General features: G+C 40.6%; 2 protein-coding genes across 7 annotated transcripts in view; one reads left to right on the top strand and one right to left on the bottom strand.

Annotated features, from left to right (window-relative positions):
* Positions 1–133: 133 nt before the first annotated feature.
* On the bottom strand, positions 134–6,553 carry LOC121645556 (probable pathogenesis-related protein ARB_02861). The gene is made up of 5 exons (XM_041994045.1): positions 6,378–6,553; positions 4,787–4,981; positions 3,290–3,452; positions 1,130–1,347; positions 134–157 (listed from the first exon to the last, which is right to left on the bottom strand). The coding sequence occupies exons 2-5, from the start codon at positions 4,979–4,981 to the stop codon at positions 134–136; spliced, it is 600 nt and encodes a 199-aa protein (XP_041849979.1). The 5' UTR covers positions 6,378–6,553.
* A 4,178-nt stretch (positions 6,554–10,731) lies between these two features.
* atg16l1 (ATG16 autophagy related 16-like 1 (S. cerevisiae)) overlaps positions 10,732–19,562 on the top strand; it is a 58,520-nt gene continuing 49,689 nt past the window's right edge. For 5 of the 6 annotated variants that reach the window (XR_006011470.1, XR_006011468.1, XR_006011469.1 and 2 more), the window contains exon 1: positions 10,733–10,903. Coding sequence is in view for 3 of the 6 variants with exons in the window: in XM_041994223.1 (XP_041850157.1) it covers positions 10,901–10,903 (3 nt within the window). In the remaining 3 variants the exon portion in view is untranslated. Of the gene's footprint in view, positions 10,904–19,562 lie in introns of all 6 variants that reach the window. The other variant, XM_041994224.1, reaches the window with a different exon arrangement.

Below are 19,562 nucleotides of genomic sequence, written 5' to 3'. Positions count from 1 at the left end.
TAATGATTTTTGAAGCCTTTCAACAATAATTACATGTTGACGATGAGGAAATCATTGGTTACTATGATTATCATTTTTTATTATCATTATTTTATGATAGTTTATGGTTCAGAACAATCTGGGGTACATTTTCCTAGGTAGCACTTTTCATGGGTGGCTAAACCAGAATCATGAGTATTCTGCACTACAAAGATTGTAACTGGAAAATACTTTGATTTCATATCTGACCACTACTAAAATACAACAGTGCATCATTTTGTAGCTTGTTGAACTGTCATGCATATGTGAGAGCATCCTTTAAAGTTCTGAAAAATTTGGGAAACAATTTTTTTTTGGCTGCTCACATTTTAGTTATTTTAGCTACATTACTGTCATATTACAGAGGAATGTTTTATTAATAGTAAGAACATGAGGAATGATCACAGCGGCCAAAAATTCTCAGCATGTAAACATGAACATGTGTGTGTTAAGCTTAGAAATACTGTAAGGATATCTTGATTATACCTTACTCGTCTTTCATTTTACCCCCAAAGAACTATGCTGAGCTAGTATATTATCATTCAATAACTTGCTGTACAATAACTGTAGCATTTTGCAATCATTTATAGAGATGTATTTCAAGTCACATTGAGGCAGACCCCGTTCCTTCATCTGAGAAAAGGATGGAATGAGCCTGATCTCACTGAAATTGATTGACAAAGTTGATTCAAACAGTTTGGATTCACAGAAAAACAGACATACTGTACATACCACTAATGTCTGCATTCCTACATAATTTTCTTTTCTTCTGGAGGCCAGACACTGGTGGAGTAAGGGAGGTGGACACAGGCGGGGTGGACACAGGCGGGATGGACACAGGAGGAGCACAGGGGGTGGACACAGGCGGGATGGACACAGGCGGGGTGGACACAGGCAGGGTGGACACAGGCGGGATGGACACAGGCGGGATGGACACAGGCAGGGTGGACACAGGCGGGATGGACACAGGAGGAGCACAGGGGGTGGACACAGGCGGGATGGACACAGGCGGGGTGGACACAGGCAGGGTGGACACAGGCGGGATGGACACAGGCGGGATGGACACAGGCAGGGTGGACACAGGCGGGGTGGACACAGGCGGGGTGGACACAGGCGGGATGGACACAGGAGGAGCACAGGGGGTGGACACAGGCGGGATGGACACAGGCAGGGTGGACACAGGCAGGTTGAACACAGGAGGAGCACAGGGGGTGGACACAGGCGGGATGGACACAGGTGGGGTGGACACGGGTGGGGTAAAGGAGCTGCCTGTAGCAGGACCATCACTGGTCTGTGCTGGAGTCTCCATCGTCCTGGTTGTCACCGTCACTTTTGGGAAGAACAAACATGAATTTTTGTGAATATTGGCTTAAGCAGTTGCAAAAAAAAAAAACATACATATATCAAAGGCTCTACTTTCAAAAGTCTATTGAAGATGCACAAAGAAATAATTGACAGTTTGATTTGTTGCTTCATTTAAATCATATTCTTACTCACACCTTAATGTTAAATGTCTGCAAATCTCCACTAGGGACATACAGGAAAAAGTTTCACAAGAACAAGCAATGATATGGATGTAGATAATACACAGTGAATATTTGGCCTTCCCAGAGATCTGCATTCACCAAGTGCTAATCTAATGGGGACTGAAGGCCTCTACTCCACGAGAAGCGAGAACTTTGTTCTCGCTGGCGGGGGGTCCGGACGTGAATGAGGACAGTTCTTGCCACATCGAGCTGGCCAAACTTTGTTCTCGAGGGGCTCAGAGACGTGTTGCGTGATTGGTCGGACATGTGAACAGCTTTCACAAACAGCTGATCGAGGCTGAGAGAAAGTAAAAAAACGTTTCCAACACACGGTACATAAAGACACGGATACTGCCGCGTGCACAGTCCTGCACTGTCACCGAACAATTTTCATGTAAAATAAAAAATAAGCGGGTCAACCGGCTCGTTGCATAGAGAGACACAGACGAGCCCCCCCGCAGTAATCCCCGCCTCGTCTCGCGCTGCTTCTTGCGGAGTATGACATGCCCTGCCAAACAAGAACTTTTTTCTCGGTTTTGCAGCCTCGAGAACAAGAACAAATTTCTTGCTTCTCGCGGAGTATGTAGAGGCCTTGAGTCCCCTGAGTTGTACTGTTTCCTCCCTCTGTTGTATCTGCAGGACCAGAGGAAGTGCAGATAAATACAACAGAGAGACAGACAGAGGCACAGACACAATTGTTCAGCACTCCGCTTTTTGTAGTTTTAAATAGAAGGGACAGTCAGCAAGTCTTAAAGGCCCCTTTGGTCACTATATCCTTGTTTCTGGGCTGAGCCATGCCTCTGTCAGACACTGTCAGAGAATAGGGATGCCACAGTGAGATAATGTTCCTACCTTTTTTAATAAAGGTGTTAGAACTTACCTAATAATTTGTGAAAAATGCATCTCGCAGTATGGGAGCAAAGGAACAAGACGGAGCAGCCAAAGTGCCATTATGTGGACATCTACAGGCAACACATAGTGCACCAACTTCTTTTTTGTTTTTCACTTTGACTTTAATTCCTCCAACATTGTCTTGTCACTCCAAGTCATCTGACTTACATACATGTATTGTATGTATTGTATCTAATAAAATTAAAGTGTGACATCTGCTACTTTGTGCTGTGACTCTGTTACTGCTACTGTGTTGAACAGTTTCACTTTAAGTTTGTATGACTAAATATCATTAAAACAAGGGATAGCAGTACCAGTAACACACTACTGCTGCAAACCTACCAGAGTGCAAAGGAGAGATGCAAAAAGTGCATGATGTTTGTTGAGCACAGAGTAAAAGATGCCAACTAAGATATGATGAAGAAATATTTACAATATGATATTACAATTTTACCCTAAACTATTCACATGAATGTATGAGAATGATTCAGAGTGCTGGAGACATTGTGCCTTGAGTGATGTTGCTCCTTGGTTTTGATCATGCAGTAAAAATGTTCATGCACCACAACCTAAATTCATGTCCTTTGTCTTGGGATCTTATCTGAGGACAGAAAAGGTTAGCGGTACCTGCCATGTGTTTAGAGAAAAACTTGTAGCTACCATTCAAAGAGGCATTTTGCCACAATGGGATAAATCAAGAGTAGATGTTCAATTAGTCAGCGTGGACACAGTTGAAAGGCGAAATATTAACTTTACTTTGATATGAACAAATGTGTGTATTTCTTCTTTTTAAATTCATCCTGAATTCACTGTGGATTGAGTGTAAATATGACATGAACATTTGTGTACATTACCATTGAGAAGACTCTCATAAATCTTCTTTATTGTGACAAGTGCATCCCTTGCATCCTCTGTGTCCAATGGCCAAGGACAAAGGCACTCTGCTACAAAGCCACTGGAGGTTCTCCTGGCGAGGAGGAGGACGGGATGCCTCTCTAAAAGCTCCCATTTGTGGAGCTGGAACAAAGTTGACACTAATTTTTAAGACTGAAAATTAGAAACATGTTAAGTCAGATGAATGTTGTATAGTCAACTGTGGTCAAATTTGTGTGGTGTATTACTTTGCATACAAAGACTATTTCTGATTTTCTTTGTCTAAAAAATTATCTTATTCATCTCTCCCCTCTCTGCTCTCACTGTTTTCAGTACATGCTGTTTTGAAACAAGGGAGCTCCTTTTTACACAGAGATCATGTAATAACACAGCAAGCAACTAAGCTACCTCTTCACATCGCCTTTATCTATTTACACTGAACTAGGTATGATCATCAGAGTGCCACCTCAATATGTGGTGCATTTCTCTGCACCACAACAATTGATTCTGCTGCTCCTCTGCTCTTTTCTAATGACAAATAGAGCTGACCTTTATAATAACCTCATGGATTTATAACATAAATCTAAAGTAAACATAAAGCAACATGGCAGCTCAACCTTTTACACAAAAAGGGACACCCACAGCGTACTGGTTCGGTTGGTTCTGGTGGCAGGACAGAGGAAGAAGAACAATCACCCTCCCCCACCCTCCCATTTAGGAACTGCGCCATTCGTAGAGAATAATGGCGCAATAGTCCCACTTTGCCCTTTGCTTGGGTGGCTGTGTCTGAGTAGTAGAGCAGGTCGACCACCAATCAGACGGTTGGTGGTTTGATTCCCGTCTCCAACAGTCCATGTGCTTCTGTATCCTTGTGTCAGTCTCTGTATGAAAGTGAATGAATCCTTCCCTGATATATCATACCCTGATGGGTAAGCTCCTCCTCCCCATAAATGTCTGACTGTGTTAACGTGTTGGACAAGTAGTGTAAAGCACTTAGAGTGCTCACACGAGTAGAAAGGCGCTACGTAAGTACAGTCCATTTACCATTCTTGTGGTACATGTACATGTTGATTCAGTTAAAATAATAAAACAGCATTAAACAAACCTAAAACCAGGGGTCTGTGGAGTTTAAAACCAAAGTGTGCACACTGACGAATGCAAAACTGAAAATATCCTAATTTGGTTAAAAATGCATGCTTTATTAGTACAGGGTGTGCAAAATCTTTATATGCTTTGTTCACTTAGTGATTTTCTTTTCACTGAAATCAAATGTGGTATTACAGAAATATAATGTAGCTTACAACGTATTACATACATTGGGAACTCAGGATTTCATGCACAATGAACGTACGTCAAAAAACAAATGTTAGAATGCTGAAAGGGTCAGTGGAGTAACAGCAATATAGCAATGTGTATGCCAATATCAGATATTTTTTTATTTAGTATTTTATAACAATCTGAAAGAAAAAAAATCTTACCAATAAATTAGTTGCATCATAGACTTTGTTGATGCTGCAGTTTTTTTTCTGCCGTTCTTTCCAGTCCTCTGTTATTTTCTGCTTCTGTCTCTCCAGCCTGTCCTTATATGGCTGCTTGCCACCACAGTGCTGGCAGGTCTTGCTGGCCACCCCAATTGCACTATGGCATATCACACACTCTTTTTGTGTAGGCATCTGGGGAAAGAACCACAAATAGGAATAAGAAAAGCAAACATGTTATCAGGGGATAAGATTCAAAGATTCAAAGCGTTTATTGTCACATGCACAGTAAGGAAACAGGTTTCCCTGTACAGTGAAATTCTTACTTTGCCTTCCACACCGAATGCCATAAATATTCAAAGTATATAGAAAGACTAAATTAAGAAGAGCATGCAAAAGAGTAAACATAATATAAACTATAGGTAAAATATAAGTAAGTAAAGTAATCTATGTACATAATGTGCAGCGTGCTACATAAGCTGTGCAACATTCAGCATTGAATGAGTAGTTGTGCAAAAAGAACTGTCATGAGGATAAGGATGTCTTTTACCCACTTATATTTTGTTGACACAGGTCAGGGTCATATGTTTTATAAAATCTTATCAACACAGTACCCAACATCATGGTTTTCAAAGCAAAGTGCTATACTAATCAGTTTTATCAAGTCAACACATGCAAACTATAGTCGTGATAGTCTCGTAGAGGAAGATAAGCATAGAAGAGGTCTGAAATTAAGAATTAATGCTTGTTATAGAATTAATGAGTACATGACAATTGTCAGTCCAGCGTCAGATGTTGCTGAAACTTTTGTCATCCATCAAATCTTGACTTTATTGCTTTTGGAAAGGATTTCACCCTTCTTAAGTTTTTACATCTTTTACTTAACACAGTGTTTTGGACAGGATGATAAATATTTTACATTATTAAGAAAATAATTATTTTGCAGCACACAGTGTCACAATTTTAAGTGATCTAATGATCACTTTGACCTGTCAGAGGACCTAAAGCTCTCAGAAAAATTTTATGCTTGATTTTTGGCATAGGGCAATTTTAAAATAATATATTACTCAATAATTTCAATACACACTTTCTCTTTAGGACAATATGTACTGATTGGGAAATTAAATATGTAAAGTGTGATAATGACATTTCAAAATCGGCTTGGAGTCATCAATGTACATCTGTCATATCTGTCTCTCTTTTCCATCTCTAGGTTTCACCTGCGAGAGACCTTAAACCTTCTAAAAACGTCATATTTACATAGCTGTTATGCTAGCAAGCTAGCTAACTTTTAAAAAAAGAAAAATAGATACTTTTGGCTAGTTGTTGTTATTGCTGTTAAACGTTTGCTCTTATACCTTTAATTTTATATCGCCTAGTAATTCTAGTTAATACACTGGAGGGCCAAACAACAAAAAAGGCGCTGACTTTAAAAATAAAATTACGTTTGGCTAGTTGTTGTAAATGAACGTAGCCCTTATGACGTTAATTGTATATTGCGTACTAATTGAAGATACTACACTAGATGGCGAAACAATATCAAAACGTGTTCTTTTGTTCTTAAATGTTAAAACATATTTACTGTGCTTACCTTAATTACTCCAACTGGCGTCGATGTCGCGGCAAACCCCTGTCGCGGTCAAATCCCCGCAATCCGCAATGCTCTCCTGTCACCAGTAGGAGCGCTAATGTAAGAAACGTTACCATGAGCCGTATTCGAGGGCATGTACAAACGTACAATGGGGTCGTATGATTTGGAGGGCTTGTTGCAAAAAACGGATATGGATCTACCCTAATCAAAAACGCTTGATGACCAGTGAAGTTCAGGAACTCCTCGAACGCCGCAACTCATCCTTCAGGTCTGGTGATAGGACCCTGTATAGCGAGGCCAGAGCTGACCTGAAGAGGGGCATTAAAGCAGCCAAGGTGGCCTACAAAAATAAGATAGAGGAGTACTTCACTGAAAATAACCCCAGCAAGATGTGTCAGGGAATCCAACACATCACAAATTACAGAAACAATAGCTCCATCACTGTGGGTGCTGATGCTTCCCTAGCAAAGGAACTTAACCACTTCTTTGCCCGTTTCGAAGCAGTAAACCCCACAGCAACCACTCTACACCTACCAAACTCCAACAGCAGTACACTAACACTCCAGGAACATGAAGTGAGACGGGTGCTGAAGACTGTAAACCCCAGGAAAGCTGCCGGCCCAGACGGTATTCCTGGGAAGGTACTTAGAGCATGCGCCGACCAGCTGTCGGGCATCTTCACCAAAATCTTCAACCATTCTCTGTCACAAGCCATCATTCCCTCCTGCCTGAAATCAGCCACCATCATCCCAGTCCCAAAAAAGCAGACAATCAACAGCCTCAATGATTACAGGCCTATAGCCCTCACGCCTGTAATCATGAAATGTGGTACGCTGGGTGCACAGCAGCAGACAGGAGAGCACTGCAGAGAGTGATTAACCCAGAAGATCACCAAGTGCCCCCTCCCCCCCCTGGACCAAATAGCCAGCTCTCGGTACCACAGCAGAGCCTCAAACATCGTCAAGGACCCATTCCACCCTAACAACCACTTGTTCAACCTGCTGCCCTCTGGTAGGCGCTACAGAGCTCACAAAGCCCGTACAAACAGACTCAGGGACAGCTTTTTCCCCAGAGCCATCAGTGCCCTGAACTCCCATGAACAAACCAAACAATAAGGAGAACACACCCAACAAGACGAGTCATCACACACATGTGAAATAGACTGCAACAAGTATCACACCACTGTGAAACTCGAACCGCGTTGTGCATTATAAGTATTCTAAGTGCAATACATTCAATTGTAAATATATGTATATATCTGCTTTTTAGTACTTACCATATTTTTATTTTACTTTAAGTATCTTATTTCTATTTATTTCCTCCTTTTGCCTTTATTTTTAACATTTTTGAATATTCTTTTTATTATGATGCAAGCACCATAAAGAGTAGCACCCCCTAATCTCATTGTATGCTCTGGTTTACAATGACAATAAAGGCTTTCTGATTCTGATTTCTGATTCGGATGTGCTGTGACGTGATCATTCTGCTTAAAAGATGCTGCATGTGTGTTTCTTATCAGATTCTCTTCAGATCTCTGTGCTGTCAGACCTCTGAACAGTCTCTCGAATTGCATGTAAACTCACATCCATCTGGAACAATCCTGATATTCTACTATACAAAAATATGCTAAATTTTAACGAATAGATTAGCAAAGGAATTAAATACTTTCAACATATTATCCATAACAGAAATATTTTATCTTTTAATACACTGTCATCACAATATGGGATTAACAGCAACAGATTCTTAGAATATCAACAACTCAAAACCATAATACACACAAAATTCCCCCTTCACCCAACAGACCTGGAACTTCCTCCAATGGTAGCAGATTTTATGGACCTCTGTACCCCCAAATTACTTTCAAAAATATACAGATTAATGCTAAACGTAGATGATTCAAATTCCAAATTACTTTCAAAAATATACAGATTAATGCTAAACGTAGATGATTCAAATTCCCTACCTACTTCGAAATGGGAGAAAGATTTATCCATCAATCCTAGTCAACCATTTTGGCTACAAATATGTCTTAATGCCTTTAATATGACAGACAGCCCAAATTTACAACTCATACAATACAAAGTCCTCCATAGAACGCATTATACAGGACAAAGGATGTTCAAGATGGGTCTTAATCACTCAGATATCTGCACACAGTGCACAGGTAACACAACAGATGATTACCTACACGCTTTATGGCTCTGTGCACCTGTCCAAAAGTTCTTCGGCTCTGGCCGTTTCTCTGGGTTGGTGGTTGGGAGGGTCATTAGATGGTAGACAGTGTGCCTGACTTGATCCGGGGCCTTGGTGACCTGGGGGCTGGTGCTCTCTGGGGGCGTGCCAGGGGGCGACCGGGGGTCCGGGGCCTGGCCTGGGGCTGGGTGGCCAGGTCGTCGTGGTGGTGGGGGGGGGGGGGGTTGTGGGGGGGGGGGGGGGGGGGGGGTGGACCGGGGGCTGCCTCCCTACGACTTGGAAGACCCTGCCTGGGCCTCGGTGGGAGGCTTGGTTGCCCTGGGCATGCCATTGGGGTTGGGCTGATCCAATCCCAGGAAGGTACCCTTGGGATTACGATGTGTCCATAGGGACGAAGGGAGGGGCAAGGGGAAGGGGGACGGTGGGGGTCCTGGTGGGCGGTGGGGGGGATTAGGGCTCATGGGGGGTGGAGTTTGCTCTCCTCCTCGCTCTCTCCCCTCCCGCCAGGGGCAACTTCGGGGTGGGTGGGGGCGCTGTGCCTTGGGCCCAACCAGGATATGTGTGTGCAACATGGGGCTCTCTGGTCCCCTGGTGTGGTGGCGTGGGCTGCCGGGGATGGGTGGGTGTCCGGGGCACTGGCCGGGCCTTTGCCCTTCTGCCCATGGGTAGTCCTGGGGAGGCTGGGCGCCTACAGAGTTGGCTGCCTGGGAGAGAAATCTCTCTCCCGGCTGTAAGGGTAAGGGTCGCCCTGTGCTGCCCGTTGCAACTGCCCCGTTGTGCCAGGAGGCTCCGGTCTCGGGGCCCCTCTGCTCTGGTCTGAGTAGGCCGCTGCTCTGTCTGCTTTGGCTGTCCTGGGCTTGGTGCTCTGTGGACCCGCTGGGCCTTTGGGGCCTCGGGCTCCCCCCGTCCCCGCTGATGCTTCGGGGTGCGGTGTGATCACGGCCCCCTTACAAGCACACATTTCTTCCTCGTTGCATGACGACACACGCACGTTCACACGTGCATGCTCACAAACGTGCTCGTCTCTCCATCTGCTTCTGACTAGATGTTGCTGATGTTTGTGTGTTGGTACATTTCTCTGCAGGTAGGTTTGATGACTACTGTACTTTTCATATCATCATTATAATATTTTCTTCATGTATCATGGAGTACTGTGGTAGTTTATATTGGTTTTTGTGGTGCGTTTTAGGCAGCATAGACAACTGTTATTTACACATTTTAATCCTGACCTTTTCTCTCTTTTTTCCCTCTGCCTCTATCTCCCTGTCATGTTCAACACTGATATATAAAGACTAAAGAAAATAAGATTACAATAAAATAATAAAAATATCAAGGGCAGCCATGTATATAACATTTCTCCCTTGGTAGAGCAAATCTTTCAAACAAAATATGGCACACAGAGCACGTTCTGTATGTTAGGATGCTGGACAGGAAAAAACAAACAAACAAACAAACAAACAAAAAAAAACCAACCAAACAAACAAACAAAAAACAACAACAAAAAAACAAAACAAAACAAATTGGATCAAAACTCAGAAAGCTTGGGGTTCCCAACATTGCCTTTACAAAATTAGGTGCTCTTAACATTTTACTAATGGGTCCTCATGCTGCTGGTAAATGTCCTATTAAACTGTCCAACGTCCATAATCAGGTTCTCATGTGTTGATCTCCTGTAACATCACTGTCCTCACAAATACTTAAAACATACAAACTTACAGTTTCCACATGCCCCAAGCATCTGTGAAATATTGCATTAAGAATCACTCTTAGATCTTCAAGCTCAGGTCAGTTTAGTTCAATTCAATTTAACTTTGTTAGTTCCTGAGGAGCAATTTCAAAGGTGCAGTCACAGAGAAAATACTAAACTAATCCTTTAAAAGCCTTTTTAAAAAAATTACATGTTTCATTGTAAAATATTTCCTGATAATATTTGATTGTTTTAAAATTTGAAGGGCGTTTGAAACTTTTCTCCACCACATTGTGATCAGGTAAGAAACCTCTAGCCTGTTTGGATGTTATGATTGTGTATCTAATGTACCCCTCAGATTGGTTGTCAACTATTCTTTTCAATAAAGTCAAAAAGTCAAACAAACAAACAAAAAACGGTCAGTTTAATTTAAAGCTTTCTGTGACGTCATATTTCCGCGACCTTCCCGGAAACGGACATTAGATCCAAAATGGCGCAGAGTCGTAGCGGAACGACAGAGGAAGCTGATGTCGGCTAACGACAGAAACGGAACCGTTAAACATCCAGAACCGCGTAACGAGCGCAGAGAGCGTACCGGAGACCTTGCTGAGGACCTGAGCCACCCCCTGATCGCACGTGGATGGTGAGTAATCGTCTGATCCAGTTTCTGGTCCGCTCCGATCTCCGCTGCTAGCATGCTAACATGTTGAGTCACGGGTGTTCGTGTATCGCTGATTTACCGGCAGCAGCTGTGTGAACACGCCCGCTGAGCCCGGCGTCCCACCCGGGAAACCCACACCTCATAACTGAACCGCGGTTCTCCTCCTAGATCCACCAGGACGCGTCGGACCGACCCAGGTCCGTCCTGCTTGCCTCTTAGCAACAGTTAGCTCAGTTAGCAACCCCTGCTAACAGCTGTTCCTGTCCTCTGATCCAGTTTGGCCAATTACCTGCAGAACAGCTGCACACAGACAGCCGGACAGGTGTGGTCCACTTGAGTCTATCCGCCCCCAGTTGACCTGATCACACATGGACCCACACTTCTTGAGACATGTTTTCAAGAAACTTCCGGCAACTAAAGCTCAGTTCAGGTCTCATGATTGTCAGGTTCTGTCTGGGTTCTGTCAGGTCCTGTCGGTTCCGTCTAGTAGGCCTGTCACGATAACAAATTTAGCTGTGCGATAAATTTTCTCAGAAATTATCACGGTAAAGAATGATATTGCTCAAAGCGACAATGTTGTCATTTTAAGACCATTTTCAACTAATATAATTACAATGCCGTAATAATTCAAGTACACTCTTTCAAAGATAAATAAACTTTCATTTCTAAAGAACCTTTTAAACTGGAACTGGAAGAAATTTTAAATAAAATAAAAAAATAATTAGAACGGACTCTCAGTCTCACTAACAATGAATGAAAAGCAAACACAACCAAAAACAATAAGTATAATAGCTAATAAAGTCTCTGTTCTGTAAAAAAAAAAAAAAAAGTTTTCTATTCAAAAAATATATATAAAAAAAATTAAATATGAGGCTCAGACAGGGGAAACTGGTAAAACTGCCAGTTAATACCATTGTATAAAAAAAACTGCTCATCATTGAAGTTGATAAAGCTGAAATGTCTCCCTCATCACTGCGTGTCAGACTGATCTATGAGCGATGAGTGAACCGTGCTGCTGCGACGCGATGCTGCCGCTTTTTCCACATACGCCGGGACACCGGCCCAAAAGTTAGGCGGCCCACTGGGAATCCTCCCGAACCTCTCGATGAGCTTGTTGATGTGTATTTCAGCGTGAGAAATCAGAGGTTTAGCGTCAGAGCGTAAGAAGCCAGTCAAATGCGCGAGTCTCACGGCTGACGCGTGACAGTAGCCCTGTAAACAAATGCGGCATACCGGCACGCACATGTTAAGAGCTTCTCGTGCTGCAACATGCTGCTGTCAAGTTTGACACGAGAAAGATCCCTCCGCAAGAAACCAGTGTTCAGTCGAGATGCTCCCTAGCAAAACCTACTGTCATACACAGTCTGTGGTAAAGTAAGATAGGAAACAAAAAAGGAAAGAAAGAAAATGAAAACTTATCATACTCATTTTTTCTTACCGTGCAATTCATTGACTTATTGTTTATCGCGACAGGCCTAAAGTCAGGGTCTTTTCTGGTCCAGTCAGGGTCTTGTTGGGTCCAGTCAGGGTTCTGTCGGGGTCTTGTCGGGTTCTGTCAGGGTTCTGTCAGGGTCTTGTCGGGTCCAGTCAGGGTCCAGTCAGGGTCTTGTCAGGTTCTGTCAGGGTTCTGTCGGGTCCAGTCAGGGTCTTGTCGGATTCTGTCAGGGTTCTGTCGGGGTCTTGTCGGGTTCTGTCAGGGTCTTGTCGGGTTCTGTCAGGGTTCTGTCGGGGTCTTGTCGGGTTCTGTCAGGATCCTGTCAGGGTCTTGTCGGGTCCAGTCAGGGCCTTGTCGGGTTCTGTCAGGGTTCTGTAGGGGTCTTGTTGGGTTTTGTCAGGACCCTGTTAGGGTCTTGTCGGGTTCTGTCAGGGTTCTGTCAGGATCCTGTCAGGGTCTTGTCAAGTTCTGTCGGGGTCTTGTCTGGTTCTGTCAGGGTCTTGTCGGGTTCTGTCAGGGTCTTGTCGGGTTCTGTCAGGGTCTTGTCGGATTCTGTCAGGGTCTTGTCAGGTTCTGTCAAGGTTCTGTCAGGATCCTGTCAGGGTCTTGTCAAGTTCTGTCGGGGTCTTGTCGGGTTCTGTCAGGGTCCTGTCGGGGTCTTGTCGGGTTCTGTCAGGGTTCTGTCAGGGTCCTGTCAGGGTCTTGTCGTTCCAGTCAGGGTCGTGTCGGGTTCTGTCAGGGTTCTGTCGGGTCCAGTCAGGGTCTTGACGGGTCCAGTCAGGGTCTTGTTGGGTTCTTGTCGGGTCCAGTCAGGGTCTTGTCGGGTTCTGTCAGGGTGTTGTTGGGTCCAGTCAGGGTCTTGACAGGTCCAGTCATGGTCTTGTCTGGTTCTGTCAGGGTGTTGTTGGGTCCAGTCAGGGCCTTGTCGGGTTCTGTCAGGGTTCTGTCGGGGTCTTGTTGGGTTCTGTCAGGGTTCTGTAGGGGTCTTGTTGGGTTTTGTCAGGACCCTGTCAGGGTCTTGTTGGGTTCTGTCAGGGTTCTGTCAGGGTCTTGTTGGGTTCTGTCAGGACCCTGTCAGGGTCTTGTCGGGGTCTGTCAGGGTCTTGTCGGATTCAGTCAGGGTGTTGTCGGGGTCTTGTCAAGTTCTGTCGGGGTCTTGTCGGGTTCTGTCAGGGTCCTGTCGGGGTCTTGTCGGGTTCTGTTGGGTCCAGTCAGGGTCTTGTCAAGTTCTGTCGGGGTCTTGTCGGGTTCTGTCAGGGTTCTGTTGAGTCCAGTCAGGGTCTTGTCAAGTTCTGTCAGGGTCTTGTCGGGGTCTTGTTGGGTTCTGTCAGGACCCTGTCAGGGTCTTGTCGGGTTCTGTCAGGGTTCTGTTGAGTCCAGTCGGGGTCTTGTCAAGTTCTGTCAGGGTCTTGTTGGGTTCTGTCAGGACCCTGTCAGGGTCTTGTCGGGTTCTGTCAGGGTCCTGTCGGGGTCTTGTCGGGTTCTGTCAGGGTTCTGTTGGGTCCAGTCAGGGTCTTGTCAAGTTCTGTCAAGGTCTTGTCGGGGTCTTGTCGGGTTCTGTCAGGGTTCTGTCAGGGTTCTGTTGGGTCCAGTCAGGGTCCACTCATGACTGCTACTGCCATCTACTGGTGGAAAGCAGTCTGACTCTCCTATCTAAACCAGGTGAGTCCACTCTAATATCCACAAGCACCCACACAGCAATAAAAGAAAAAGAAGGGGGTTTCCGGGCCAACCATTCTATGGAAACGGCTAGCTTTTTATTTAGAACGTTAAGTGAACAAGAGTCCCTGTGTTTTTACATCTTACGAAGGAATTTGACACAGTTATGCCATCAAGTTCTTCTGCCTAAAGGCAGGTACACCCTACAGGATAATCAGACCGAATTTTGTCATGGTTTTCGGATGTGTGCAGACGGTTCCTGGTGTGGGGTCTGTTAAGGAACACTGTCCGGTCTGATCTGGTCGAAGGGCCTTGGAAGGAGACATCATGCTCAGCAGTGTTGTCACGTGTACCGCAACAAAAGCCCATCAAGACTTGGCTGACTGACGGATGAGGATGTGAAACCAAAAACACGTCCCACGAGTGAGATCTGGATGATGGGATGAACACGTCGCGTTGTTGGCGGTAACAGCGTTAAATCGATGGGAAGAGTGAGCCGTTAGGTTAGGGCTGGGTATTGTCACCAATTCCCTGAATCAGTTCGATCCACAGCAGCTTATTTTCTTTGATTTCGATTGAATCCAGTTTAATTTGATTTTGATTTATTTACAGCTAATTGTGGAACACCACCCTTTTTCTAGAATATTAAAGATGTTCTCAGATCAATATGTTATACATTTAATTAACAATCAAACTCAGTAACCCGGGAGTAATCACAGTTTGGTTTATGTTTTGGTAGAAAGAACAAATTATGCAGCCATGTGTAGATGGAAGAAGTGTCTCCAAGCAGGCTACTGTAACAAAATAAGCTCTTCAGGAGGGCAAAAGTACTAAAATCCCAAAATACACTAAATATCTCAAGAAAACAGAATACAAAGAAGACACACAAGACAACTGCAAAGAAGGGAAAGCCGGGCTTTCGAGGAGAAAATGACCAAAGACATACGTCAACAAAACAGAATTGGGCTTCACATAAGACGGAGAAGCAAAATCAAGACTAAGACCAACAAGTAAAACCCAAACAGAAATTGTAAAAAACAGTAAAAGGCAGCAATAACGTAGTAAAGTGTTGTAAAAAAACAACACCCTAAAAACACATAAACCAGGAAATGTACAATCTCCACAAACAGAAATGCATTTTTTCACTGAGGGAATGAAGCAGGAAAAAAGGTTTTACCTCGTTCACAAACTCTGAGCCTTCATCTGGAATCTGATTTTCAAACTACTTGAAAAAATGTTAAATGCAGTCGGAAACTTCAGCTGCCGTCTTGTTGTGAAGATCGTTTGTTTGAGCCGCGTGGTCATGTAATCCACCACGATAAGGCCGTCCCTACCAGCGGAGAGGGGTGTGACACCGAAAAAAAACATCCAAAAACACACATTTCATGGTTGATTTTTAGTTCATTTAAACGACGATTTTTAGTTCATTTAATCGACGATTTTTAGTTCATTTAAACGATGATTTTTAGTTCATTTAAACGATGATTTTTAGTTCATTTAATCGACGATTTTCAGTTCATTTAAACGATGATTTTTAGTTCATTTAAACGATGATTTTTAGTTCATTTAATCGACGAATTTTAGTTCATTTAAACGATGATTTTTAGTTCATTTAATCGACGATTTTTAGTTCATTTAAACGACGATTTTCAGTTCGTTTAAACGACGATTTTTAGTTCATTTAAACGACGATTTTTAGTTCATTTAAACGATGATTTTTAGTTCATTTAAACGATGATTTTTAGTTCATTTAAACGATGATTTTCAGTTTATTTTAACGAGGATTTTTAGTTTATTTAAACGACGATTTTTAGTTCATTTCAACGACGATTTTTAGTTCATTTAAACGATGATTTTTAGTTCATTTAAACGACGATTTTTAGTTAATTTAAACGACGATTTTTAGTTCATTTAATCGACGATTTTCAGTTCATTTAAACGATGATTTTTAGTTCATTTAAACGATGATTTTTAGTTCATTTAATCGACGAATTTTAGTTCATTTAAACGATGATTTTTAGTTCATTTAATCGACGATTTTTAGTTAATTTAAACGATGATTTTTAGTTCATTTAAACGACGATTTTTAGTTCATTTAAACGACGATTTTCAGTTCATTTAAACGACGATTTTTAGTTCATTTAAACGATGATTTTTAGTTCATTTAAACGATGATTTTTAGTTCATTTAAACGACGATTTTTAGTTCATTTAAACGACGATTTTTAGTTAATTTAAACGATGATTTTTAGTTCATTTAAACAATGATTTTCAGTTTATTTAAAAGACGATTTTTAGTTTATTTAAACGACGATTTTTAGTTTATTTAAACGATGATTTTTAGTTTATTTAAACGACGATTTTTAGTTCATTTAAACGACGATTTTTAGTTTATTTAAACGGCGATTTTTAGTTCCTTTAAACAACGATTTTAATTCATTTAAACGATGATTTTTAGTTCATTTAAACGACGATTTTTAGTTCATTTAAACGATGATTTTTAGTTCATTTAAACGATGATTTTTAGTTCATTTAAACGATGATTTTCAGTTTATTTTAACGAGGATTTTTAGTTTATTTAAACGACGATTTTTAGTTCATTTAAACGACGATTTTCAGTTCATTTCAACGACGATTTTTAGTTCATTTAAACGATGATTTTTAGTTCATTTCAACGACGATTTTTAGTTCATTTAAACGATGATTTTTAGTTCATTTAAACGACGATTTTCAGTTCATTTAAACGATGATTTTCAGTTTATTTTAACGAGGATTTTTAGTTTATTTAAACAACGATTTTTAGTTCATTTAAACGACGATTTTCAGTTCATTTCAACGACGATTTTTAGTTCATTTAAACGATGATTTTTAGTTTATTTAAACGACGATTTTCAGTTCATTTAAACGATGATTTTCAGTTTATTTTAACGAGGATTTTTAGTTTATTTAAACGACGATTTTTAGTTAATTTAAACGACGATTTTTAGTTTATTTAAACGACGATTTTTCGTTCATTTAAACGATGATTTTTAGTTTATTTAAACGACGATTTTTAGTTATTTAAACGATGATTTTTAGCTTATTTAAACGACGATTTTTAGTTTATTTAAACGACGATTTTCAGTTCATTTAAACGACGATTTTTAGTTTATTTAAACGACGATTTTCAGTTCATTTAAACGGCGATTTTTAGTTCCTTTAAACAACGATTTTAATTCATTTAAACGATGATTTTTAGTTCATTTAAACGACGATTTTTAGTTCATTTAAACGATGATTTTTAGTTCATTTAAACGATGATTTTTAGTTCATTTAAACGACGATTTTCAGTTCATTTAAACGGCGATTTTTAGTTCCTTTAAACAACGATTTTAATTCATTTAAACGATGATTTTTAGTTCATTTAAACGACGATTTTTAGTTCATTTAAACGATGATTTTTAGTTCATTTAAACGATGATTTTTAGTTCATTTAAACGATGATTTTCAGTTTATTTTAACGAGGATTTTTAGTTCATTTAAACGACGATTTTTAGTTCATTTAAACGACGATTTTCAGTTCATTTCAACGACGATTTTTAGTTCATTTAAACGATGATTTTTAGTTCATTTAAACGATGATTTTTAGTTCATTTCAACGACGATTTTTAGTTCATTTAAACGACGATTTTTAGTTTATTTAAACGACGATTTTCAGTTCATTTAAACGATGATTTTCAGTTTATTTTAACGAGGATTTTTAGTTTATTTAAACGACGATTTTTAGTTCATTTAAACGACGATTTTCAGTTCATTTCAACGACGATTTTTAGTTCATTTAAACGATGATTTTTAGTTTATTTAAACGACGATTTTCAGTTCATTTAAACGATGATTTTCAGTTTATTTTAACGAGGATTTTTAGTTTATTTAAACGACGATTTTTAGTTCATTTAAACGACGATTTTCAGTTCATTTAAACGACGATTTTTAGTTCATTTAAACGATGATTTTTAGTTTATTTAAACGACGATTTTCAGTTCATTTAAACGGCGATTTTTAGTTCATTTAAACAACGATTTTAATTCATTTAAACGATGATTTTTAGTTCATTTAAACGACGATTTTTAGTTCATTTAAATGATGATTTTTAGTTCATTTAAACGATGATTTTTAGTTCATTTAAACGATGATTTTCAGTTTATTTTAACGAGGATTTTTAGTTTATTTAAACGACGATTTTTAGTTCATTTAAACGACGATTTTCAGTTCATTTCAACGACGATTTTTAGTTCATTTAAACGATGATTTTTAGTTCATTTAAATGATGACTTTCAGTTCATTTAAACGACGATTTTTAGTTTATTTAAACAACGATTTTTAGTTCATTTAAACGATGATTTTTAGTTCATTTAAATGACGATTTTCAGTTTATTTAAACGACGATTTTTAGTTAAACGATGAGGAAATAACAGAGGTTGAGTAAATGACCATTTCCAGGAGAAAAACCATTTCCATGGTGTGAAAACACTAAAGACGGTCTTTTGGAAGCTGTTTGGGAGAAATGAATACATCTAAGACACCATGAGCCTGAAGTGGTCTTATGAGGGATGCGTACTGTCAAACCTTTTCTGAGTTTCTGAAAGTCTTGTTCTGGACATTTTATTAAGTGCCATTTCCTTGTGTTGTTGGTGAACAATTTAAAGTTGATTAAAATAAATTACAAAAAGTAAACAGTAGTAATCATGAGTTTTGTTGTTGCTGCTGTACCTGAGGACACGTTCCTGCTTTTATATCTTCTGACCAGCTGGTTTCAGTAACATGATAAACATTTTTAAACACTGCGGTTGTGCAGCCGAAAAGGTTTTTGCTGGTTCCTCTTTCAGTTTTTTAATGTGTTGAATAGCACTAAAACTTTAATGGTATGGTTGTTGATTGCATTGTGTTAACAGATATAACATGTGGTGTAATCCTGGACAGGTCGAAGCCAAATCAGCACATCCACATGTCAAGCTATTCGTGCTTTAACTGCACCGCTGTCTGCAAAATTTAAACACAAAATATTAAATCTGACAACTAAAATACAAAAAAAGAACTGTAGCAATTATTTATACCACAACTTGTACGGTTTTTCCTCAGGGACTATTTCAGCCAAATAAACTTTAGCTGAATTAAATGAGATTTTCTGAAGCAAAAAAGATCAAAACTTCTACTTAGACAATATCCCACACTGTCTGTTTGTATTATTTTATATAATTACTTCATATACGTGATGTTCTGCATTGAAAGTACGATAACGTCTGTATTATAAAAAGTTGACTGAATGTTGACTAATAAACTAATTTATCTAATAACTAATAAACCTCATAAGTTCTTATGTACTCACTGTGTTTTTCAAGTTGCTTCCCAGGTTTCTCCTCCACTCCACAGACAAGCTGAGGCCTCATAGGCGGCTGTCAGGAAACCAAAGCGTCCGTCCCCGTTTCTACCCGTTTCTACCCGTTTACCAGCACACACAGCGTAACACACTTCATACCAGAAAGCTTTGTGTCCGAGGACAAAGTAAATA

Source organism: Melanotaenia boesemani, chromosome 9, assembly GCF_017639745.1.
Source record: "Melanotaenia boesemani isolate fMelBoe1 chromosome 9, fMelBoe1.pri, whole genome shotgun sequence".
Taxonomy (NCBI): Eukaryota; Metazoa; Chordata; class Actinopteri; order Atheriniformes; family Melanotaeniidae; genus Melanotaenia; species Melanotaenia boesemani.
Note: the sequence above shows the minus strand (reverse complement) of the source record. Positions and strands in the feature narration are given on the sequence as shown.